Genomic DNA, 22,736 nt, shown 5'->3' on the forward strand with positions numbered 1-22,736 from the left:
CTTTAAAATTTAAAAGCAGATATTCATACACATCTGATTTGGCTGGGGGTGGGGGTGCAAGCACTGTGAGCTGGTTTGGTAAAACAAAATTTAATAAAGTGAGGGAGCTGTGATTGTCATCTATAAGTCCACAAAATAAAAAAAACACTCGCAGCTCTGTACAAATGTGTGACATTAACAGACTTTTGAGCGAATGCGGTTGGAGCACACTTCCTTTTTCATTGAGTTCAGCACTGACACAACAGCAGAGGAACTTCAACTGACTTTATTTGCCAAACAGACTCAGTATCTCAGATTACAAAAATAAAAGAAGAGAGGAGGAATGGAATCCAGTTGAAACTATAGCGCTAACATGCAGCTCAGAACATCTGGATCTTTAGAGTCAAGATTTAGTGCTGCTGTGTAGGTCAAACACAGAGAATGACAAAGACCATGACTAATAAAGTAGAAACACTCATTAAAAGCTGCCTAAGAAAAATCCTCTAGATGCACTGGTTGGAGAAGGTAGGCAACATGGATCTGTGAAAGAAGACACAACAGCAGCCGGCAGAAAATGAAATCAGACGAAGAGGATGGGGATGGATTATTAGGCAGTTGAAAGTCAGCATCAAATAAAGACTGGCCTAGAAACACCCTGTGACAAAACCTCCAGGAAGACGTCATGAGAAAAAGCCTTGCCTGGAGTCAGGGTGAGGCAGCAGCACAGGAAAGTATCTGTCCCTTGTAGCCTGTACCACCTAAGGGCGACAGAATCTTTTAGATTTTTGAAAAAGAAAAGAAAAATCTCATCTCTCTGGAGATCTTATTATTTATGGAAAACAAGAGTAATGTGGATTCTAGTTTTATTTCTCTCTGTTGGAGGCTTTTTTTTTTTTTTTTACTGTGAACTGTGGCGATTTGCACAAAAGTGGGACCAATGCACCTTTGTTCCACATCTGTGACGTGTGGAAGTACGTAAGCTACACGGGGGAGTCACAGTCAACCTTTGATCATCAGTCAACCATCAACCCTGATGTGCCTCTAAGCTGGCAAGGGAACAGTAACAGAGGTGAAACGAGCTGTGTGTGTAAATACAAGCCGGCATCATGGCCCCGCTGCTCTAACCAGCTCGTCACTCAGCTGATGCTAGCTTGACGTTTGTAGGCACACATTGAATTGCTGCTGAGCCTGCTCTGTCTGGCATGTGTGAATAACCAAAGCAGCTGATTAACACGGACATCTTTTTTATGACAAAAAGGCGCAAACGACATGTGAAAATGGCTTTGGGTTTATTTAGAGGAGAAAAATCTGAAAGTTTGCTCACTGCATGCTGCATGGGACTCAGATGCATTAATGTTGTCAGACCGACAGCAAACACAAAAAACCGCAGAACCTAATTCATGACAGAAGAAGTTCATTAAACACTTCTTTACACAACAAACAGTTGTTTGCCTCAAGCAACAATCCCATCAAGTGGTCCTGAAACAGTATACCCCACTGTTGCCTTCAATCTTTGATGGCCTCCGAAGATGTCTCTTGATTATGCAAATTCACCAGTACAGCTGTGCATCTGCAGGGCTCGGAGCAGACCAGAGGACACAGGTTTTTTATTTTTTTTTATTTTTGCGAAGGTGGAAGGTATATGGAACCTTTAAACCAACACATTGTGATTGACAAAGTATACTGTCAATTATACATATTCTCAGACTTTCTTTTTAGATTTTAAACTTTTAAATGTGCTTACTATGTCATCAGTTGCATCCTTGGCAGCAGTGACTGACAGCACAAGGATCAGAGGCACAACAGTGGTGAACCAGGACAGGGAGGAGATCTGGGGAATCACCTGAACAGCAAAAACACAGACAGAAAACCCACTTTAGTTTACATTTGTTGAAGAACAACGCAAAACAGAACAAGGATTTATGGCAAAAAAGAATGAGGCATAAACACCATGCTGCACACACTGAACGTGCTGCATAGTGTGTGCTTTGACCAGAAAGCTGAAAGAATCTGGTGAGCTGTGGGTGCATCTTCAAAGACGCAGGGAGGAAGGGGTTGACTGAAAGAAGACTGAGAGCATTTTTTTAAAAATGAAACTTAACCCTGTGAACAGCCTCAGTCTCATCCTGATGTATCTGCTTTTGTTTTTGTATGAGATTATCTGAGAAGTTTTGGTGTGAATACAAAAACTTTTTATTGTTAGTTTAACAGCACAAGTTGCTGTCGTGTGGCTAAAAACATTGGCAGATTCAGAAACTTAATTTACTGTAATATCCCTTTGTTTCAGTTCCTCTGTTTTAGCTGAGAAGCCACTGTAGATTACCTCCGTAATGCAATATGACTCTGTTTCACACGATGAGGTAATTTCCTTTACTGGATATTACACTTCCTCTATTCTCTCTGCACTTGATTCCTCTATTTCCTGTTTTGTTAACGTCAGTTTGAGAAGTGTGAGGGCGTAATGTGCTGGATGAATGACTGTTAATTCGTATGAAATTCTAAGAATTTAATATTTGTCATTTTTTTCAATTTCTCTTTGATCCGAGGATGTTCTGTGTGGTTTTCACTATATATTTCTGCTAACACGATTAAATCTAACCAACGTTTCAGCTAAACAATCAACAACACATTCATGCTAATTGCTATTTGATGTCCCACACCACAAGAAAATCTTATTAACATGTTATTTTGGTGTTATTTGAGAAACTAATACAAGGTAGGTTGAGAAGCCAGTCATTGACAAATGTGACATGTTCTGTTTTATAACTACGATAGCATGAAATCAGATTCTTTAAGCTATCGTGTCTTCTCCAAAGCAGAAGTTTAGTTGCAGACAGGGGATAAAAGCAACAAGAAACACTGCCGGCAGCCTGACCAAAAGCTGGGTGACATGGATGAATCGGGCTTTTCCAGGGGGAGTGGCTGCACAAAGTGTCAGACTCCTCTCACGGCCACCTCCCGATCCAGACTGTCCCTGGTTTCCCTGGTTAGACAAACCTGCGCAGCTGTACCGTTGTGTTGCTGGAAATGAATTAAACGCAAGCGATTGCTGCTTGTTAGGTGAAAAGCACATGAGTCTGTCGCTCAGTGAGTGACTTAGCAGCCCCGATCATTATTCATTTGTTTGTTCTTTACAATATGAGCATCCATAGATCCCACTCACTGAATAGGGAAGGTTACTTAGAAGAAAATTAAAACGATTCAATTGTCAGGAAACCGGGCTGTTAAGGAATCAGGAACTGCTGGAGCAGGACTTTAAATGTAAAACCACAGGTTCACTCAAAGGGTATTCATGCTTTCTTAGCACCTTACCTGGAGCACAAGCAGAACAAGGAAGTAGGCATTAGCAATCCTCTGGAACTGTTCAAACAGGTTGAGGGGCAGGAAGGTGAAGGCGTTGTACTTGGAGGTCTTGATGGCGTTTGTCTGGAAAAAGTGTAAAGAGAAGGAATGACAGAGAGATAATGTTTAGCATTAAATCAGTTTTAGCTTTTAGCATCTTTTCGTATTTGGTCATATCTTCTCTCTCACACACAAACACGTACACACAGGCAGGCCTGCCTTCAAAAGCAACTTGTCAGTGTTCTAGCCAATGACACCCTGGCATGTGGAAGGGCCGGGGGACAAATCAAGGAATCATGGGATAACCAGCTTTACTTCCTGAGCCATTCACATGGGCTCTTAGATTGAGTGTACCAGTATGGGCTATGTTTAATCTTGAAGAAACCTCTAAAATAGGTTCTAATGTCTTGTAGTAATGGTTTCCATAGCATCATAACAGGAAATAAAAATGTTGATGTGAAAAGAGAAAAACAGAAGATTTAGTTTTTATAATCACAACAGTGTTTTTTTGTGTCTCTCTCCCACCTTCCCACCCCTGCACTGACTGCTGTTATGATGAGGGATCCTCAACGCTGACTGAAGCTACTATCTAATAACATACATCAGATAACAACATTACTATTTTCAGCAATTTATCAACTCCAAAATGTTGAGGCAAATCAAAGGCTCTTGGAAGACCGGGAGGAGCTTCTTGGGGGGTCCTTAGAACATACAAATCATAGTTGATGAGTTCCAGCTTCGCAGATTTGAAATGAAACCCTTCCTCAGGTCTCGGAGGGAAATGCTGGTGGATGTTATCTGACATTCGAGAGTGTAATTGGGCGAGAGGAATTTCGCTCTGCACCAGGTGGATCTTGTCAGGATCTGAAAGCTCCACTGGCCAGCCGGACTATAGCACCTTGACGCGTTATCACTGGATCTCTTCAGAACACCACCCACACACTAAACATTTATATTCTGCTGGTAAATGCATAATTACAGAAAAAGGGGAAAACAATGTTTACATCCTATAGATTTATCTCACTGGAGCTGTTTTTTGCTTTGCTGATACACTGTAAAAATGACAATTTATCAAAAAGAGCAATAAGTTTTCCACAATAAACTTCCATTTTGCATTATCTATGTCTCATCCCAGGTTTCAAGTTTTCTTTTCTGCTTAACTTCTTTACTTCTTGGGAGTTTTAAGGGCAGTCCCTCTCTGAATGGCATGATCCTCCACATGTATTGCCATTTCAGAATATATTTCTTTAGTAAGAGCAGAAACACAAAGTAGAAACTTCAGCTCTTTGACTTTGGCTGACATCCAGTCTCCTGAAAACAACCAAACATGAAACAAGACACACCCTGAGAGGGATTTTTCTAATGTAAACTAACAAAACCCTACAGCAGCAAAGTGTTTTGTCTAAAAGGTACGTGGGCTGCTTCCGCAGTACATCAACTGCTTTGTTTTAATAAGGGTTCACTGACTCCACGGTACTTACTGCGTATTTAAAGGAGAGGTTGTAGTCGCGATCGTTGGCTCTGAGTCGCCTCTCGAGCTCTGCTGTGAAAAGACAAAGAAGATGTTTTTCTTTGCATGCATCAACTGATAAAATAGTCTTTTTTATTTAGATAAGTATAAAATCAAGTCAACTCATCACCTCAGCAGTGGAGAAGCTGAGTCGCCCAACAGAAAACAGAATAATAACATTTGAACATATTTAAGTGAAATAAGAGTAATTTGTGTAAATCTATTCAAACATTTATCTTTGGAAAGAGGTATCACATGACACTTCATCTCAGTTCATCATTTTCAGATTTTACTGGTTTTCTAACCATTGAATTTTGAATTTTAAATAGTAGTATCTTCATTAATCTTCATTTTCTTCAGTTTTTGCCACGGTACTGACAATGCCACTTAAGTCGGACTTTTTTCATAGATTGGCTGGTCCTGCGACTTACAGTTCGGTGCGACTAATATATCAAAATATTGTAATGTTGCTGGGTAGCTGGACAGAAGAACGGCCACGGTACAGCTAACATGAGGTTGAGGTGTCCCCGGAAAACAACAAACCGATGCTAACTCTCTGAACTCTTGGCGCCGGTAATTACATAATCGCTGTCACACAATTAAAACTACCACATTAAGGTCACCTCACACAATACTTGTCCTTACTACTGCAGCTTTGTGAAATTAGAGGCTTTTGATTACTGTCCTGTAATTTTTGTTTTCGTATTTTTGTTTTCATATTTTATTCTCTTGGCTCTTTAGTAACAGCAAGTTACAGTGTAACCAACTGGAATGTGCAATGATATGCTGATCGTTTTACACTTTTTTTTTCAATGAATGTAGGAAGCTATTTAAATTGCCTTATTTTGAAATGTGTAATAAAATAAACAATGGAATAAACTGGTGGTTGTACTGCTCCACAACTCCTGAATTTTTCTCGCGGCTGTCATCCAACGAGCAATTTTCCCTTCTGCGCAGCCCATTTCTGGCAATGCATGATGGGATATCGTGCTCCGGTTAATGACCATCGGATGTTCACTACATTTCGCTGTGAATCGTGGGATATATTCAATGCACTATATAGTGAGCATTAATAATCACTAAACATTTGGACGCCACTACAAAATGGCGTGGTCAGGGATTAGGGATTAGGGAGTGATTTCAGACACAGCCACTTTCCGCCCGGTCCGTCCTAAAACTCTCTCCCTCTCGAAACATTCTCATAACAAGACACATTTCAACCCCTCCCATCCCACTTAATAAGTCCCCTGCAGCTACGGTGGACACCTCCCTCAATAACCCAATGCCACACATGACATCAGTCAATCTCCCCCAGCGTTACAATATATATAATTTAACATGTTTCTAAATGTAAAATTCATACTTACTGACATGAACTAAGGAGTAAACATTACTATCTATAGCTGCTACGGGACACACTTGGCTTGTGACAACTATATGCTAACAAAGAAAGCTAATCGCGGGCTGAAAGCAAGATGGCCAGAGTTGGAGGAACGAGTCCACAGGTGGGTGCTTGAACAACTACCGGGAGAGGCTCGTCAAAGTCTCCACACCCTGGTACTTGCCAAGGATTTGAATATAAATTACTCTGCAGGCAGGCCTCCTTGGTGTTAGGCTTCATGCAACGTAACCGCCTCACTATCAGAGCAGGGACAACGGTGTGTCGGAAACTGCCAGCAGACTTCCAAGCCAAGGTTGATGGTTTCCATGAGTTCATTGAAAATCAGGTAACTGAACACAACGTCTCATCGAATCATATTATCAACATGGACGGGGTCTGTTCTTGGTCTTGGATTTTGTGAAATAAATTTCTAAATAAGTGCGACTTATATATGTTTTTTTCCTCTTCATGACGCATTTTTCTAACTGATGCAATTTATACTCCGGAGCGATTTATAGTCCAGAAAATACAGTAATTAAGATTGTAATGACCCAACATCATCAACAACAAACATTTGAAGGCTTTGTGAAAGTGACAGCAGTAGCTGTTTGACTGATGGCATATACAGATATGGTTTCAAGTCAGCTTTATTCAATTAAAACCAATGAATGAATTGTGAAGTGTGACTTCAATGTAAATATCTTTCTATGTAAGCAACAAGCAATTTATTTCCATTTAAAAGTGGAGTTATTAATAAAACTAAGGGAAATGAACTGTGACAAACCTTACAAAGTTGTTATCAGCACCAAAGCCATGTTCATTTTCAAGAACATGGCTTGTCATCGAGACACGGCATCTTGTGACATCATATTTGTGACACTGAGTTTTACATTTGTATAAAACAGCAGAAATACTGGGATACAAATATTGGTTCATGTCACTCAGCCCTAATTTAAGTTGTAAGTCCCCTCTCCTGCCTGTAGGGTTGGAGGATGCCCTAATAGGTAGGTCTGTATAAAAGCATATGAACAAAAGCCCTGTTTTGTTGATTATTGGAGGACTTGCTTCTTTTTTTACAGCTAACATGTAATTGGACAAGTAAAGTGACAAAGGAATTTCCCTTCAGCTTTATTTCCAGTACTTTCACTTCTCTGAAGACAAAACTTTGCCCTCCATCTGGTCAAAGGTTTACCTCTCTCTGTCCTCTTGACACAATCCAGGCCGAAGAACGACATCTTCTTTTCTTCTTTCTCCTGCTGTTATCTGTCCATCATATCGATCTGTGGAGAAGACTGTTTCAGTGTGGGTGAACACACAGCAAATCAAGAAACACTTAATATCTCATTTGCAAAGGAAATAAACTCACAAAAACCCAGACGTGTTGAAGTTAAAACACTGCTGTTCTCCGACAGTTTAAAGATCTTTGCGGTCGAAGTGAAAAATAGAAGCCTGGCAGTTGTTATTAGGGACATTTTCCATAATTTGTTCTATGAGGTAACTATTTCCTGGTCATGCTGCCTCTCAGTCCAAACTAAAGCCTTTAAAAATGCTGTTTATTCCCAAAAGAAAAAGTATTCAAGTGTTGGAGATTTAAACATAAATGTACATTTACTGTCAATGGGAATAAATGTGTAAGGGAACTGGTCACAAGTCCAGTTTTAGAGTTTATTTCATTCGAGGGAAAGAGTCCCTCCCTTATTTCGTTCTTACTCCAGGTTTACATCAGACCTCTTCAGCCACTCAGTGCTTTTTCCCATGTAGGGCAGTGATTCAGAGGGAGGCTCCCCACTCAGGCCAGACAGACACTCCTTCAGCCACTCCAAGACAGGAAGAGGACAGGGCCAAGAGCCATGACCGGTCCTGGGGTCTGTCTCAGCCAAGTGATAGCAAGACCCAGATATGTATATTTAAACAAACTCTTGATAAGATGCTTAGTTTTATGACAAGAAGCTGAGCAGCTATACTTAAAGATGTTTGTCTTATTGACAGCTATACACCGGCATAATTCAAAAGGTTTCCTCTTTAAAAGCAACACAATATGAAAAATTAGAAGTGCAACCCTCTGTTCCTCAACTTGTTTTCAATTAACTGAGATTAACTAAGAATATTTGCAGCAGTAGAGGATGTGAAATGATTTCTTTGTCTGTATTACTATCACGCTCTGAACTGGAGGACTCAAATGCACGACTCAGACAGACAGATTTCCAAAATCACTGTCGGTTTAATCAATCCAAGGTCTGGTACACGAGCAGGCAAGAGTAGACGAGGCAAAATCTTTGGTCATAAAACATGCAAAGGGGTCAAAAACGTGAAAACTAGACTTTATATAAGTGCTTGAACGACTGACAAATGACAAAATGAACATGCAACGAACAAGACAAAGGCTGGGATATAGACGATGATGCACAGGTGAAAAGAATTAGGATGAGGACAATAGGACTGTGACAGGAAGTGACTACCAAAATAAAGGGACGTGGCGACATGTCGCACATGTATAACAAGCATTCTAAACCCGCTGAGAAATTGAAGTTCTTGTGAAAAAAATCCCCCCAAAAGGAAATTATGTAATTCCTTAGAAGTCTAGAAACAGCAACAATCATTGTGATGATGGTCATTATGACCGCTATCTTATATCTAAGAGCTACAGCTATTTTAGGGAATCTTGTGATTAAAACCACATTTCCTTTAAACCCGCTGCCTCCCATCCATTCTCCCTCTTTGACAGCTTTGTCTTGAGGATGAGTTTAGAGTTGTTTCCTTCCTTCAGGCCAAAGGAGCTTCTCGGTCTAAACCGTGATACTTTTGACTCCAGGAAAGTTGCATAATGTTATGATTCGGCTACTTCATGTGAAATTCTTTACAGTCACTGGAACCAAAATGTGGTTCAACAATGCAGAAAAATATGAAAACAGAACCTGAAAATGGATAAAACACTGAGCGGGGAACAGAAATTCACGAGTGAAAATGTGATCATGAATGAGGAAACGAGTGTGTTTTTGAGATCCCACCCCTCCCTATTGGTTGCTAAGATGACGTCAGTGTCGGAGCTATTAATATCAACTACAAGAGTTTGCTGAAGAATGTGTGTGTTTTAAGAGGATTGCCAAAGCCCTGGAAAAACATGAGCCAGGGTGCGTGTATAAAAGTGACAGGGGAAAGTCTGGAAATTAAAGGTAACATTTTTCCTTGGAAAAATGGAATTTATTTGACCGAAACAGTCACAATAAGCAGGAACGCTGATCCTCGACGGCAGCTCTAAAGATGATGAGAAATGTCCTCATCGACTGTACAGAGATACATTAAAAAGTCTCATCACGGACCTTTTTATATCTGCAGAGTGCCTGCTGGGAAGCTAAGTTGATGATCTAACTAACAGTCTTGTGCATATTTAGTAAGCTGAGCTTTATAATACTGAAGTGAATTCTCTCCTCTGCGACCAAATGGAAATGTAAGCAGTTAAATTTGACAAATGAAAGCGAGCAATAAAAGACTGTTTCCATTGCAACACATAAATACAGGTTAAAACCCGCCCACCACACGTCCCGTCTTTGACAAAGTTCTAACCATAAAACCTCCAAAACAAACAGTCCGACAGTTCATTCACACCACACTTTATTCCAAACACAGAGGTTATGTGACTCACCGCTGAGGGCATTTCCAAAAGGTGACACCTCACTTCACCGCAGCATCATGAAGCTTTAACAAGGCTTTAACATTTAAAGTCCATTAAAGTCAGCAACTGTGAGCAGTTTAATTTTGGGGAGGTGTTTCTTCTTTTCAGGCTTTTCTGTTTGGCAGATATTTGGGCTTTTCGACAGTGTAGACACAACACACAGTCCAAGGTGGTGCCAGAGACTTCGTTATGGAAATATCTAGAAGTCTGCTGCTTTCAAGTTAAGCAAAGTTCTCACTTTCTGCTTCAAATATCTCCCGTGGCAGGGGGGGTTCTTTTTTTTATTTCTTTACACTAGAAATGCCATTTTTCTCTCATATGCTGTCATTCTGAAGACACTGATATATGTCTCGCTGACTTTTTTCAGTGAAAAAAATGGTTTTTAATTTTTTTAAGCTTTTGTTTTTCAAAAGTAAACACAGGCGAAGCCCTTAATGACGAAGCTGCATCATCATTTTTATGTCATAGTTCCATAAATCTTAAAAGAGCCCTTTATTCTCAGCCTGCAGGCTCACCTGTTGTTTAAATGTAAACAGGAGGCAGAGCCCTCATTTTTCTCTCTCTGCTCCCTTTTCTGCATTTCTAACCATTGCAGTTCACTAACTTTGCGTCTTTCTCCACCTTTCTGCAGGTTATCTCCTGCTCTGGAGCTGTAGCTTTCTGTTCTGAGGTTACTGGCCTGACTAGTGTTGTTGTTGACTCCCTCTCTCTGTTCTTGTCTCCTCTTCCAAATTGGACCACGTGGTCGCCCTCCCAGAGTCTGGTTCAGCTGGAGGTTTCTACCTGTTAAAATGCAGCTTTGCTCTACTAACTGTCACCAATTGCTGCTCAGCGGGAATTGTTGGATGTCTCCCTTCGTGTAGAGATGACCTATTGCTGCAAAATGGCACTGCGTACAGTACTGTGCAAAAGCCTTGAGACACCACTCACTTCTTCATTTTTTCTTCCAAGAAGCAATTCTTTTCTATAATCTTTCAAAGTGGTCTTAAGCAGTAGTTCTCCAGTCTTTCTAAAGATTTTCTTTGGACATTGGTTGCTTTTTTAGCTCATTTTCAGTCCAGTTCTTCGTTAAAGTTTAACCAATTTGAACTGAATTCAAAAGCAGCTGTCTGAAACGGCCATTTAAAGATTAAGATTTACTGTCATGTACAGGGAATACACAAAATTTCTCCTCCGCTTTTAATCCATCCAGGTTGGCACCTGTTGAACACACACATGCACAGGGTCACACACACTCATGGAGACAGATGCCATACACTGGAGTAGTGGGCAGTGGGCAGCCAATCACAGCACCTGGGGGTGCGGCGCCTTGCCTCATCTGACGCAAGGCGAGGTTTCACCAATCTTTAAGTGGTGAGAGTGCAAAGCACACTGTACACTACAGATTTCCATTAAAAACACCTGTTGACCTGATCAGCCTCATTTGAATCTGCACACAAACTGTCTCACTGTGACACTGTGGGTGACAAATGCACAGCAATGAATACTGCAACACTCGATTAATTTCCATTTCAATGGTGACACAATGGTGAACAGTGTGTGTTTACAAGCAGAGACCTATTTTAGGGCTCAAACAAAGAAAGAGAAGCTGCAAACTTCACTTTGGCTCCCAGTACTGATTTGGAACAATGATGAGGATGCTGCCTTAGATCTGTTACACTTCCAAAGAACAGAGATTTTACATGTTCACCTGATTCAATCCTTACAAAACAGAGCAACTGAACTTTCATGTTGCACAACAGTGTAACGTACATTACGAAATAAAACAGAGAGGAAAGATCTTAAACCGCAGATTGACAATTAACTGAAAAGTGGCCTGATGTAAACATTTGGACAAATGAATAAATTCTGCGCCGATCAAATCCGTTACGCAAGATCAATCGCTCACCTTTAACTTTATCAAACAATCCTGTTCTCTGCATGTGTTCATTTATCACCATGGATACTGACATGCTGCAGTTAGGAGACAGTTGAGGTTACAGTAGAGCTGAGATCTTTTATGTGTAATTAGTGTCATAGAATTCCTTAACTATAATTTCAAGGTAGAAGAAAACCTTACGGGTGTTTTTGCAACTGATATAATTATGATAAATGATATAATTAGGACAATAAAGAACATAACTGAAGGTGTTATCTGTGGAAATAAACCAGGAGACCCCTTCAACATGCTTAGTATGTGTAATTGCACAGGGTAGAAAACATGTCTGCATGTATTTCTTTCTCAGGTAAATCACACCAGGAACTGATGTGTTTTGCATCTTAAACACTGAAGTATGCGGACCAACAACTTCCTGGTTGCTGACCTGCTGAGTTAAAACATCTTAAATAGTAAAATATAGCATCACGCTTGGTAAATTGTTGAGGTGTGATTAAAAGTATGTTACCTGCAGCAAACATGATTAAATAAAACATAAAAACTGAGTCAAAGTTCGAGTTGAAATATATCTAAACTAATGTTACACATTGAGATGAAACGCATGTGAAAATTTCATGCCTCTTTCTGGAGAAATGCGTGAGGGGATGCCAACACTTTCTGGGCTTTAAAACCACAGTGGAAACAGCAACGTGGGTATAGGGTAGAATCAGAGCATGCTGAGGTTTAGCTTAAACCTCTTTTACCAGAAAAAGACAAAGACGACCTACTTCTCTCTTCCTTTGTTTTCATCACCTTGAACACAAACATACAGTCACGGTGCAAAGAACATGAACAAACGCTTTCTCAGAGCTTTTAATACTCTTTATATTGCATGCAACAAGCATCGCAGTTACGCCCGCGCAAATTAAAGGTGGGCCACAGCGTCTCAGTGTCAGCTGTGACTGGCTTCACAGGTCAGAGGTCACGCACATGAATGGGCGTCTTGTCCCATCAGTGATCTCTGGTTTCTCAGCTGAACAGAAGTCTATTATCAAACCTGGCTGCTTGATTGCAGCTGAAAGAAAGAACAGCATATGTGTGTGTGTTTATGTAATGTAATGTGTGTGTGTGTGTGTTCATCCAAATGACAGATAAGAGTACAACGATCTGCAGACAACTTCACAACTGAGTAGAGGAAAAAAATGCTCCAAAAATGTTGAAAAGTAAGTGGTGCTAAAAGGAAACAGCTATAGGGACATGTATAAATAATTAGGCCAATTGGCAACAGGTCAGTGGCATGGCTGGGCATAAAAGAAGCACCTTAGAGAGGCAGAGTCTCTCAGAAATAAAATCAGAGGTTCAGGAATCTGAAAGAACTGCATCTACAAATTGTGGAGCAATTTTAGAATAATGTAGTTGTTGTCAAGACTTTGAATATTCCATCATCTTTAATATATAATATCATAAAAAGATTCAGAACATCAGAAGACATCTATGTGTGTATGGGACAATACAGGATGTCCATAATGTTGGCATATTCCAGCAACTTTCACCAACTGAAAACATTTGGAGCATCACAAAATGCAAAATACATTAAAAAAAAGCAACTACAATCCTGTATCAAACGAGAATCTCCCAAAGGTCCAGTAACTGGTCTCCTCAGAATGTTGTTAAACAGTCATCATTGGCTGCCATCAAATTCAAGATGAGCACAATTTGACCTGCAGTGGTATAATGTCTCATTTTCAGCATGTGATATGTTTTCTATGTTCTTTCTATTGTGGTTAAAATGTTAGTTTGAGATTTGCAAATCACTGCCTTCTGTTTTTATTGACAATTAACAAAATGTCCCAACTGTTTTGGATTTAGGGATGGAGCTCCATTACTGAATCTGTGAGCTGCACACTCAACCCGCTGCACACATGGAAGAAAACTTTTTGACTGCTGTCCAAATAACTACTAGTCACAAAGGGCTCCCTTACAACGCCGTGAAACCCACACCTCCTGTTAGGAGGACAGAAAAAGCAGCTTTGTACTCACAGCGGTGCACTGAGGGTGTTTCACGTGAATAAACTGCAACTACTTGAAATAAGTGGGGGGAGACAGGGGGTGTTGTGTCATAGTTTCCATAGGTCAGCCAATCAGACAAGGACCTGCAGTTAAAGATAAGCCAATGAGCACAGCTGCTGCGTTTTCAGCGTGTTCCCTCTCAGTGTGTGTTTTTGTCTAATAGCAAACAGAGATCTGGATAAAAGAGTAGGGGGGTGTACAGAGCAGGAGAAAGGCAAGCTGAGAAGGAAGGAGGAGAAGACGGTCCTAAAAGATGCTACAAAGGAGAAACTGAATGGCTCCGTGCTTCCAGAACAAACAGAGTGATTTCGGTCACGTTTAGGGGCTTCTCAGGGCTAATGTTAATGGACAGTGTTGTTCACTGTACAGGGACATGTAGGGACACAATCATTTGACTCTATTCATGAGCTTTAGACCTTCTAAAAGATATGAAAGTAACTCTGAAAAAAGAATTCCTCCATTATAAAGATGCCAGAGATGTTTTCCACACAGCTCTCATGAGGTATTCTTTTGAGAATTTAAAAGCATTTATTTAAGACTTGGACAAATGCTGAAATAAAAAAAACTCCCCAACCTGTATTTTCTGTCGCACGTCTATCAGCAAGTGCTTGTCTTATCAGAAGTCTGACTAATAATAACCCCGTACTGCTTGTTTCAGAATCCTACGATCTGAAAGGGAAGCTGTGGAGAAACTAACCAATCAATAAGTCGATCAGCATTATTCTGCACCAAAACAGATAACCAAATTTCTTCTGTTCAAACTGTTAAATACTTTAATTCTTGGTGGGTTCCTTTGTTCTGTTGCTGAATACTGCCGAACAAACAGTTCAATTGAAATGTTCCCCAGTATCCAGTTCGATTTTCTGTCCAACTTGAAGACTCTGCAGGCACACCGCCCACGTTTTGAGAAAACTGCACCTGCAACAGTTGATGTGCAAACAATTCAAGTATGGCGTCTGTGTTCTTTGACCATATCTGCCTTCAGATTTAAGAAACCAGAAAGTTCTTACGGTAACTCAACAATAGGAGGAAGCAGCGCTGACAGAGAGTTCTTGCTGACTGCTTTTAACAACAACTCTGTTTTAAAGGAGAAAAGAAAATATTCTGAGAAAGAGCAAGCAAACCTCATGCAGCTTCAAGAACACAGAGCGTTTAAAATCTTTGCATTTCTAAGGACAACACAAGGTGTTTGAACTTGAAAATCTTTTGCAGATGTTTTAATGTTCGGGTCACAAAATTCTGAGTTGTGGTGACAAATCAAACACAAAGGAAGGAAAACAAAGTGTGACCAAAACAGCAGCAAGAGAGCACTTTGCACAGCAGAAGGAAAGGTGGTGCATGCAGATCAGCAGAGAAGAGGGAAAGGTGGTGCAGATCAGTAGAGAAGAGGGAAAGGTGGTGCAGATCAGCAGAGAAGAGGGAAAGGTGGTGCAGAGAAGAGGGAAAAGGGAAAGGTGGTGCAGATCAGCAGAGAAGAGGGAAAGGTGGTGCAGATCAGCAGAGAAGAGGGAAAGGTGGTGCAGATCAGCAGAGAAGAGGGAAAAGGGAAAGGTGGTGCAGAGCAGCAGAGAAGAGGGAAAAGGGAATGGTGGTGCAGATCAGCAGAGAAGAGGGAAAGGTGGTGCAGATCAGCAGAGAAGAGGGAAAGGTGGTGCAGATCAGTAGAGAAGAGGGAAAGGTGGTGCAGATCAGCAGAGAAGAGGGAAAGGTGGTGCAGATCAGCAGAGAAGAGGGAAAAGGGAATGGTGGTGCAGAGAAGAGGGAAAGGTGGTGTAGAGCAGAAGAGAAGAGGGAAAGGTGGTGTAGAGCAGAAGAGAAGAGGGAAAGGTGGTGCAGATCAGAAGAGAAAGGTGGTGTAGAGCAGAAGAGAAGAGGGAAAGGTGGTGCAGACTGAGGCAAAGTTTGTGTCCGAGTGAGTGAAAGAAATGTTCTCATAAAGCTGTCTGTCTAATCTTCTCTGTATTATCAGAAACTGGTAAAACCAGCACATATTGACATCTGTGAAACTGGGACAGAGCATTTTTGTCATTTTTTCAGATTAGAAATAGCGGAACCTTTTGTTTGGGCTCCTGTTAGCTGAATGGCAGGATTCAGCAGTGGTGCATTTGAGTTGACAATTGTTTCAAGTACAAGAATGATATTTAAAGGCTGAAGTGTTCCCTCCATTTACCACATGGTTCTGTTCATACAGTAATAAGAAAAAATGTCACAAGATCATGTAAATACATTAATACATCCCAGTTAGTCATTTATCCACAAGACCTACACTTTTCCAGTAATAATGACTTGTTCTTGAATTTAATAATTAAATCTGCGGGGTGGTTGCTACTCTGTGATTATTTTTCGTCTTTCAAGAGCACTGCAAGACACCTACGTGCAAACTTTTACTTTACTGTAATTCAAGAAGTGTAGAAATGAGTAAAACTTTGACTCTGCAGAACGCTCTGGATTTTACCAGACTATAGAGGTCAACCACAATCACCAACGCTGAACTCACAACGGGACTTTGGAGGTTTTTATGAAAAAGCACCTTTCTGCTTAAGACATGCAAAGATCTGTATTACTGTAAGTGATTGACAAAAGCATACCCCCCCCCCCCCCCCTCCCCCCCCATCATATTTTGGGTTGAGCATTAACAAATAATAACCACAAGGGCTGGTGTTTATTCTTTCGTAAAAACAGTAAAGTGTAAGTGTGTATCGATACATTCCCAATAAAGCTGCTCTCATTCACTTCATTTTCTGTTTCTTTTGCCTGATGGCTAAACGGGTGAGAAACTGTGATTGAAAATCAGACCGTTACAACTATGTGTCAGCTCACAGTCACTTATAGTATGTGTCACTCGGGTCTATAAAAAAACTTTACACACAAAAAACACAAGGAACAGACCATAGAGAGAGCAGCAAACCCACAGGAGAGTCTCTCATACTAAGTCGAAGTAAAATGAGTGCATGCAGGGAGTGTCGTGACGTACGGGTACTGACAGTAGTTGTGTATTAAAAACAATTCAATGAGCATCATGTTAATAATACACTTAGGATATTATTGTGATTTAATCTCCGCTGATCGAATATTGTGACATTTTTACAGCTCCTTTACAAGTCCTGTTTCTGTACTACTTTTCAGAAAAAAAGAGAAAGGGAACCTTTCCTGATATGCAACTTCAAATGTGCATCAAAGAAGTGAACAGGCTGCCGTTAACATGTTAACCAGGTTAAAGCAGATTTTCACTAGAGACCGCAAGCAGACAGCAGCAACGTTTATTGTTGTAGCAGCGTCCCTCAGACTACCTTTCAGCCCAAAAATAAACTATAGATCTTATCGCCTGGAAAAAAAAATTCACTTACCTTTTGAACAATTCCTCTTTCAACAGGAAAGGCGTCTGACAGACAGAGTTTGGTTTGACTATAGTTAGTTAGTTAGTTCTGCTCTTATCAGATTTTCATTGTTTGCTGTGCCTGTCAATCATTACGTGTCCAAAAAATTCAATCTAACCGGCAACTACAATGAATACACAAGAAACTGTGTGTGGTTTATTTTCTATTCGTTTGTTTTTCAAGGTTCCTGTGGGTTACTGATTGATTTCATCCCCCTCAGTAGCTCTGGCTGTGAGTGAATCTGTGAACTTGTAATCATTCAGAACTTTACTTGTGGCTGCTGGGAAAAAGACAAAAAACTGAGCTGACTTGTGGCCCTGATGTAGAGCACGTAGCGACATAAATCTGCATGAAGAATCTGTTTGCGTCGATTGAGTAACCAGAGAAAGAGTCACTGCCTCGCTGAAAATGGACATTAACAGATGGCAAAGTGAGATGCTGTTATGACATTAAGACACAATACAGTATCTGTGCTTTGAGCCCTGAGCGCTGCACCAAAAGGCCCCAAACAATCGACCTCTGAATTATTCACCTGACCTCTCAGGCCACATAGCCACTCCTCCTCTCATCTTACCTGATAAAACACTGACATTTTGATTGACCCTCTAGGCTTAACAATCCTCTCAGTAAAAAAAACTCCAGAAATAAAGAAATATTTGTCCTGTTCTCCCAACGCATGTTTATATTTTAAGAGAAGAAAAAAAAAGAGAACAAGACTAAGGTTAAAAGTTATTTTTAGATTAAAACAAAAATGATTTTGTATGCGGCTGATTTTAGTTCTAAGAGAGAAAATCGTCGTCAGCAGGTTAGATCTTTATGAAGGAAAACATCAGGCGTCTGAATCGGCCAAAGAACTTGGAATCAGTGCATCTGTAAACCAAACCTCTTCAGTTTTTCCTCTCAATAATCCTTTTCTTCAAGCTTTTTACTTTTTGCTGCATGCGCATTCTGTAAACTGTGATGGACTGGTGACCTGTCCAGGGTGTGTTCCCCGCCTCTCGCCTAATGACAGCTGGGATAAGCTCTAACTTCACATGCCTCTGCCTTACTTGAGCGTTTGTTGAAAAGACAACAAAAGTAACTCGTGAGCTGAAGATTTTGTGGAGAGGTGGGGAATATGCAGATGGCCATTTTCTTCAGTGGCAGATGTGTTCTCTTAGTGACCCTCTCGTTATGTATTTACTGCTGCTGAAATGTGTGAAAAAGAAGATCCAATAAATCCACATTGCTTCAGTTAAATGTGAGAGATACAGCACTTTCTTTGACGATGGAGCGGTCATTAAAAGAAGAGAAATAAAATAGATTACACGACTGATATTCAACTAACTGGTTTTGAAGCGTGGCTACCACCACAAGGGGGCAGTAATGCAACAAGCTGTTTACCTGCTGCCGTGAAACAACAACACAGGAGTGCTTCCAGATGAGCTTAGAGGCTAACGGTTCACAATTTAAGAGAAACATGTGACCAGACTCGCAAGGCAATGAAAATTAGGTCCTTTTGCAAACTCTGTCTATGTCAAAAGTCTGACACGATTCTGCATTTGATCTTCTGATCTATAAAGATTAAAGCATTCTGTCAGTAAAGAACAGGATGGAAAAGTAAACGAGCACATGACAAGTGTGTATGGCTGTCAATTGCAGAAACTGAACAGGCTTTAAGTGCTCATGTTTCTGCTTGTCAAATAAATCCATTCTTAGTTTATTAACTTTAAACTCCTGTGCCTCTGACTCGTTTTGAAGACATAGACTTTCGTTCTGCAAGTTCCCAGGCCTGAAACTGAAAGATACCACAGTTTGTCACCAAGGTTTCCAGCCCTGCACCCCATTAGCTTCATGTTCACTTTTCACTTCTGTGGGCTTTTGATTGTGCCTTTGTGGCCTCTTCAGCGTGACAACAAATGCATGGGTATAGCTGTACATGTGCAGGGCTCTTGTTTTAATGACAGCATGTCACATCCCACAACTGTAGGGGGAGCTAAAGAGAAGAAAAAAAGCTGTATTCTCTAGTGTTACTTTAAACTGAATAAGAACAGATTTATTCAAGAAGTCTGGCAGTGGGATCAGTAGGCCTGTGCGGGTCAGAAAAGCAAACCTGTATCATGGCTCATTGTTGCTGGAACTTAAAGACTGTAGTGCTGTCGTGGCAGCAGATGTGTCAGCGCCTTACAGGGATGTTGGTCCGACTTGGCCTGCCTGAGAGGGCGAGAGGCTCCGGCGGGGTGCGTGTGACACAAATGTCATCTTCAGAGCACCACCGATGAGCCGAGTAGGGTCAAGTGCTTAGCTGTGAGATCTGTAGCCACCGAGGAGCTCTGCACTGTATTATTGGGAGTTCTGCTAAGGCTAAGATGTAAATAAAACGAGAACCACCCAGGACCATTTAAGATTTTTAAAGCAAATGCATTTCATTTGAGGGTGCACATTTGAATCAATGTGCACCCTCAGTTTCAATTTTCAATTTTTTTAAAAACTTGATTTCCGCAGGAAAGTGTCCTAAATGGTGATGCAGAAGGTACTCATTGCTGACATCACAGCTGATCCAAAAGGGTTACTGACAATAGGTGTACCATCATGTTTAATCATCACCACTGCCATTACCACCCCCACTAACACGGGCATCCCTACAGACTTTCGTTTTTAAGCACGACAGCAGAATAAAAGTCCGGGTTAAACGCCATTTCAACAGCGACTATACACACACTAATGCGCCTGGATGGAAGGTTTTGTGTTGGCCCACTGAAAGAGTTTCTACTGAAATAGTTCTGTATCACACAAGCAACTCGCTTCTCTTCTGCAATGCGAGTTGTTTCAGTTTTTACAGAACACCCCACAAACACACACTCAGAGATAGAGGAAGAAAGACAGAACAGCTGAGGTTTTCATTTTCTCCAGCCCAATTTTCCTCTGTTTTCATTCTTTCCGTTACTTTGCAAGCTCAGATCTCCCGAGAGGGCAGAGGAAAGAGCTCATTCACTACAACTTCCCGTTCAACTCGTCCTCCTCCATCTCTTCCCTTTTCTACACAAAATACGTGTCGGACCCCCTCCCCGCTTCACCTTGACCCCTCTGAGACCAGGAAAAAGAAAGATGCGGCTTCTTACCGTGCGTGCTGGCGTCGGGTGGTGCCGCCTGCGGCTTCTGCGCGTGAATACAACAGTCTCTAAACTACGAGGACGAGCTTGGTCTGTTTTCTTCTTGTCCTCTGAGTCGCTCCAGCTTATTTCTCCTCCCTCTCCCTTACTCTCTCCTGCTGTTTTCTCCTCCCTCCTCGTGTCTCCACTCCCCTCCGCTCGCGCTCTGTTTGTAGGGTTCCATTTACCACCGGAAAACCAACAAGCTTTAGTAGTGGAGAAATAACGGGGTGGTCACGTGACACGAAACATGAAATTACAACATTTCGGAAAACTATGACCTCTAGTTGGTGAACTTGAAACTTGAAGGGTGATGCATTCTGGTTGAATGTGAGTTCAACTGGTTGATCATGCATCCCATACTTAAAGGCTGAAGCTTATCGGCGCATCCAGCAACTTTCCAATAAATGCCTCTTCTCTTCAATTTCTCTTCAGGACAAAATCCACGTATCAGCACACAAAACAAACAAAGAAAATCTGTTGAAAATGTTTCCTAATACACTTGTTTATATCTCATACCAGAGAGCTCATTTTTTTCCAGTGACACGGAGTCATTCACGGAGCCAAGATGAAGAGGAAACAATATTTGCCTCCAATGTGCCGGACTTTCTTGTAATCTTCCACAGTGGTCTTAAGCAGTGACCTTTCAGGTTTTCTTAAAGTCTTTGAAATGTTCTATTTGGACATTGACTGCTTTTTCACTCATTTCAGTCCTTGTACCTTTCCATTTATGGAGGAATGTGTTTTTTTTTCTTTAATATGTTTGTTAAGTCACTTACCAGTGATCTGTGAGTCGTTCAGGCATAAAAAGGCACGTAATTCTAGGGATGAACTAGTGTTGCATTCATCTACTGTTCACTGAAGCCTCATCAGAAATGGTCTCCATGGAAGGGTGGCTGTCAAGAAGCCATTCTTAAGGGAGTGAAACAGGGAGAAAAGTCTGAGCTATGCCAAATGACACAAGAAGTGGACTGAAAATCAGTGGCAACAGGTCTTATGGAGGGATGAATCCTCCCCAGAGCCCGGACATCAACATTATTGAAGCAGTGTGGGATCATGTTGACTGAAAATGAAAATAAGTTCAGACCTCACTTGTGGAACATGAAGTGAGTCTGATAAAAAGCCATGTTCTCCTGAAAGGTTTAGATAAAGCATTACCAGTGATCATCCCACCTGTCTCGGAGAGAGGACCATCTAACTATACTATGCAAAATGCATGATGTGTACGGTAAGATTCATTAGAAATAAACCTCAGGGCAGAATGGTCGACGGGGTCCAGAAATAAAAAAGTTCAAATCACATCTTTGTTGTCTAAAACTGATATGAAAACAGATGCAACCACTGTTTTCCTACAGAACATGCAAAAGATTATTTTATTTGTGTAAAAAAGTGCTCAAACTCCTGGCTGAGCCGGCACATAAGGTCACCTCTGTGTGATGAATGTTCAGTGCAAATGCTACTGAACTGAGATATTTATACTCATTCTGTTTTAAGCCAGTTTGAGGTGGAAATATAAAAGTTATTGACATTTCCACTTTGCCAGTGATGACACAATAAAGTTTTCAGATTTCATGTCCAACTCTCGAACTGATTTCAACAAACTAAGACGTAACTAATTACATTGATGAAGTTTAATATTTCCTCTCAGTTGACTCTTGATCAATGCGCTTCCTGAATTCAGTTCCACTTACAGCCATTTAACAATCTCATCAATCTCAATCTTTTTTCTTTGGTCAGATACCTCCCCACACTTTCATTTCCTGTACTGTTCTATTCTTCCCTTGTGTCTCATTGAGTCAGGTTCCCCTCTTTTGTCACACACATGGCTGACATTTTCATTTGAACTCGACTTTCTGTTTCTTTTGTGTGAAATGACAGTTATTTAAAGTTATTTTCCACACACAGATGCGCTTGAAAGCTTACAAAACCTTTAGAATGCTCCATTTGTCTGTTTTGTGGTGATAAGAGCTGAAGAGAATTTTAAAAAAGGAACACATTATTATTATCAGTTATCATAGTGTTCAGTTTGGTCTTTAAAAGACTAAAACAGTTAAAAATGCTACAGTAAGGTCCCGTTTTAGTGGTGTTCACTCATCTTTCCTGTGATGCAACAGTGAGCCTCCATAGTTATCTGAACACACATCACGACTCATGAACATGCATGTTTTCAAAGCCTTAACTGTTGACCTTTCTGTGAAAACTGATGTATCTTATTTCCAGCATCCATCACATTTCAGTCTTCTCTGAATTCCTACATCACTTTCGCTACAAATATGCTTCTATGGTGCACAATCGCTCCCTTTACAGACACCATGCTGTCTGTAAATGAGGCTGTAGCCACGAGATGACACCAACATGCACGAAAGGCGTATCGGAACTTGTGTTTCACATTGGGTTTTGTTATGTATATTATAACCC

The 22,736-nt window shown here is 40.8% G+C and overlaps 1 protein-coding gene across 5 annotated transcripts in view; it reads right to left on the reverse strand.

The window, feature by feature from the left end:
* The window catches only part of LOC140309498 (phospholipid-transporting ATPase ID-like), a 44,683-nt gene extending 24,178 nt beyond the window's left edge, over window positions 1–20,505 (reverse strand). The window contains exons 1-5 of one of the 5 annotated variants that reach the window (XM_072387369.1): window positions 20,289–20,505; window positions 7,405–7,492; window positions 4,803–4,864; window positions 3,292–3,405; window positions 1,724–1,822 (exon numbers count right to left, since the gene is read on the reverse strand). In XM_072387369.1, the coding sequence (XP_072243470.1) occupies window positions 1,724–1,822; window positions 3,292–3,405; window positions 4,803–4,864; window positions 7,405–7,447 (318 nt within the window). In that variant the 5' untranslated portion in view covers window positions 7,448–7,492; window positions 20,289–20,505. Of the gene's footprint in view, window positions 1–1,723; window positions 1,823–3,291; window positions 3,406–4,802; window positions 4,865–7,404; window positions 7,505–17,157; window positions 17,451–20,288 lie in introns of those variants that run through there. The other 4 variants (XM_072387367.1, XM_072387366.1, XM_072387368.1 and 1 more) reach the window with 4 other exon arrangements.
* Between the last annotated feature and the right edge of the window lie 2,231 nt (window positions 20,506–22,736).

The sequence above is a fragment of the Leuresthes tenuis genome, unplaced genomic scaffold (assembly GCF_036924035.1).
Source record: "Leuresthes tenuis unplaced genomic scaffold, fLeuTen1.0.hap1 SCAF_6, whole genome shotgun sequence".
Lineage (NCBI taxonomy): Eukaryota > Metazoa > Chordata > Actinopteri > Atheriniformes > Atherinopsidae > Leuresthes > Leuresthes tenuis.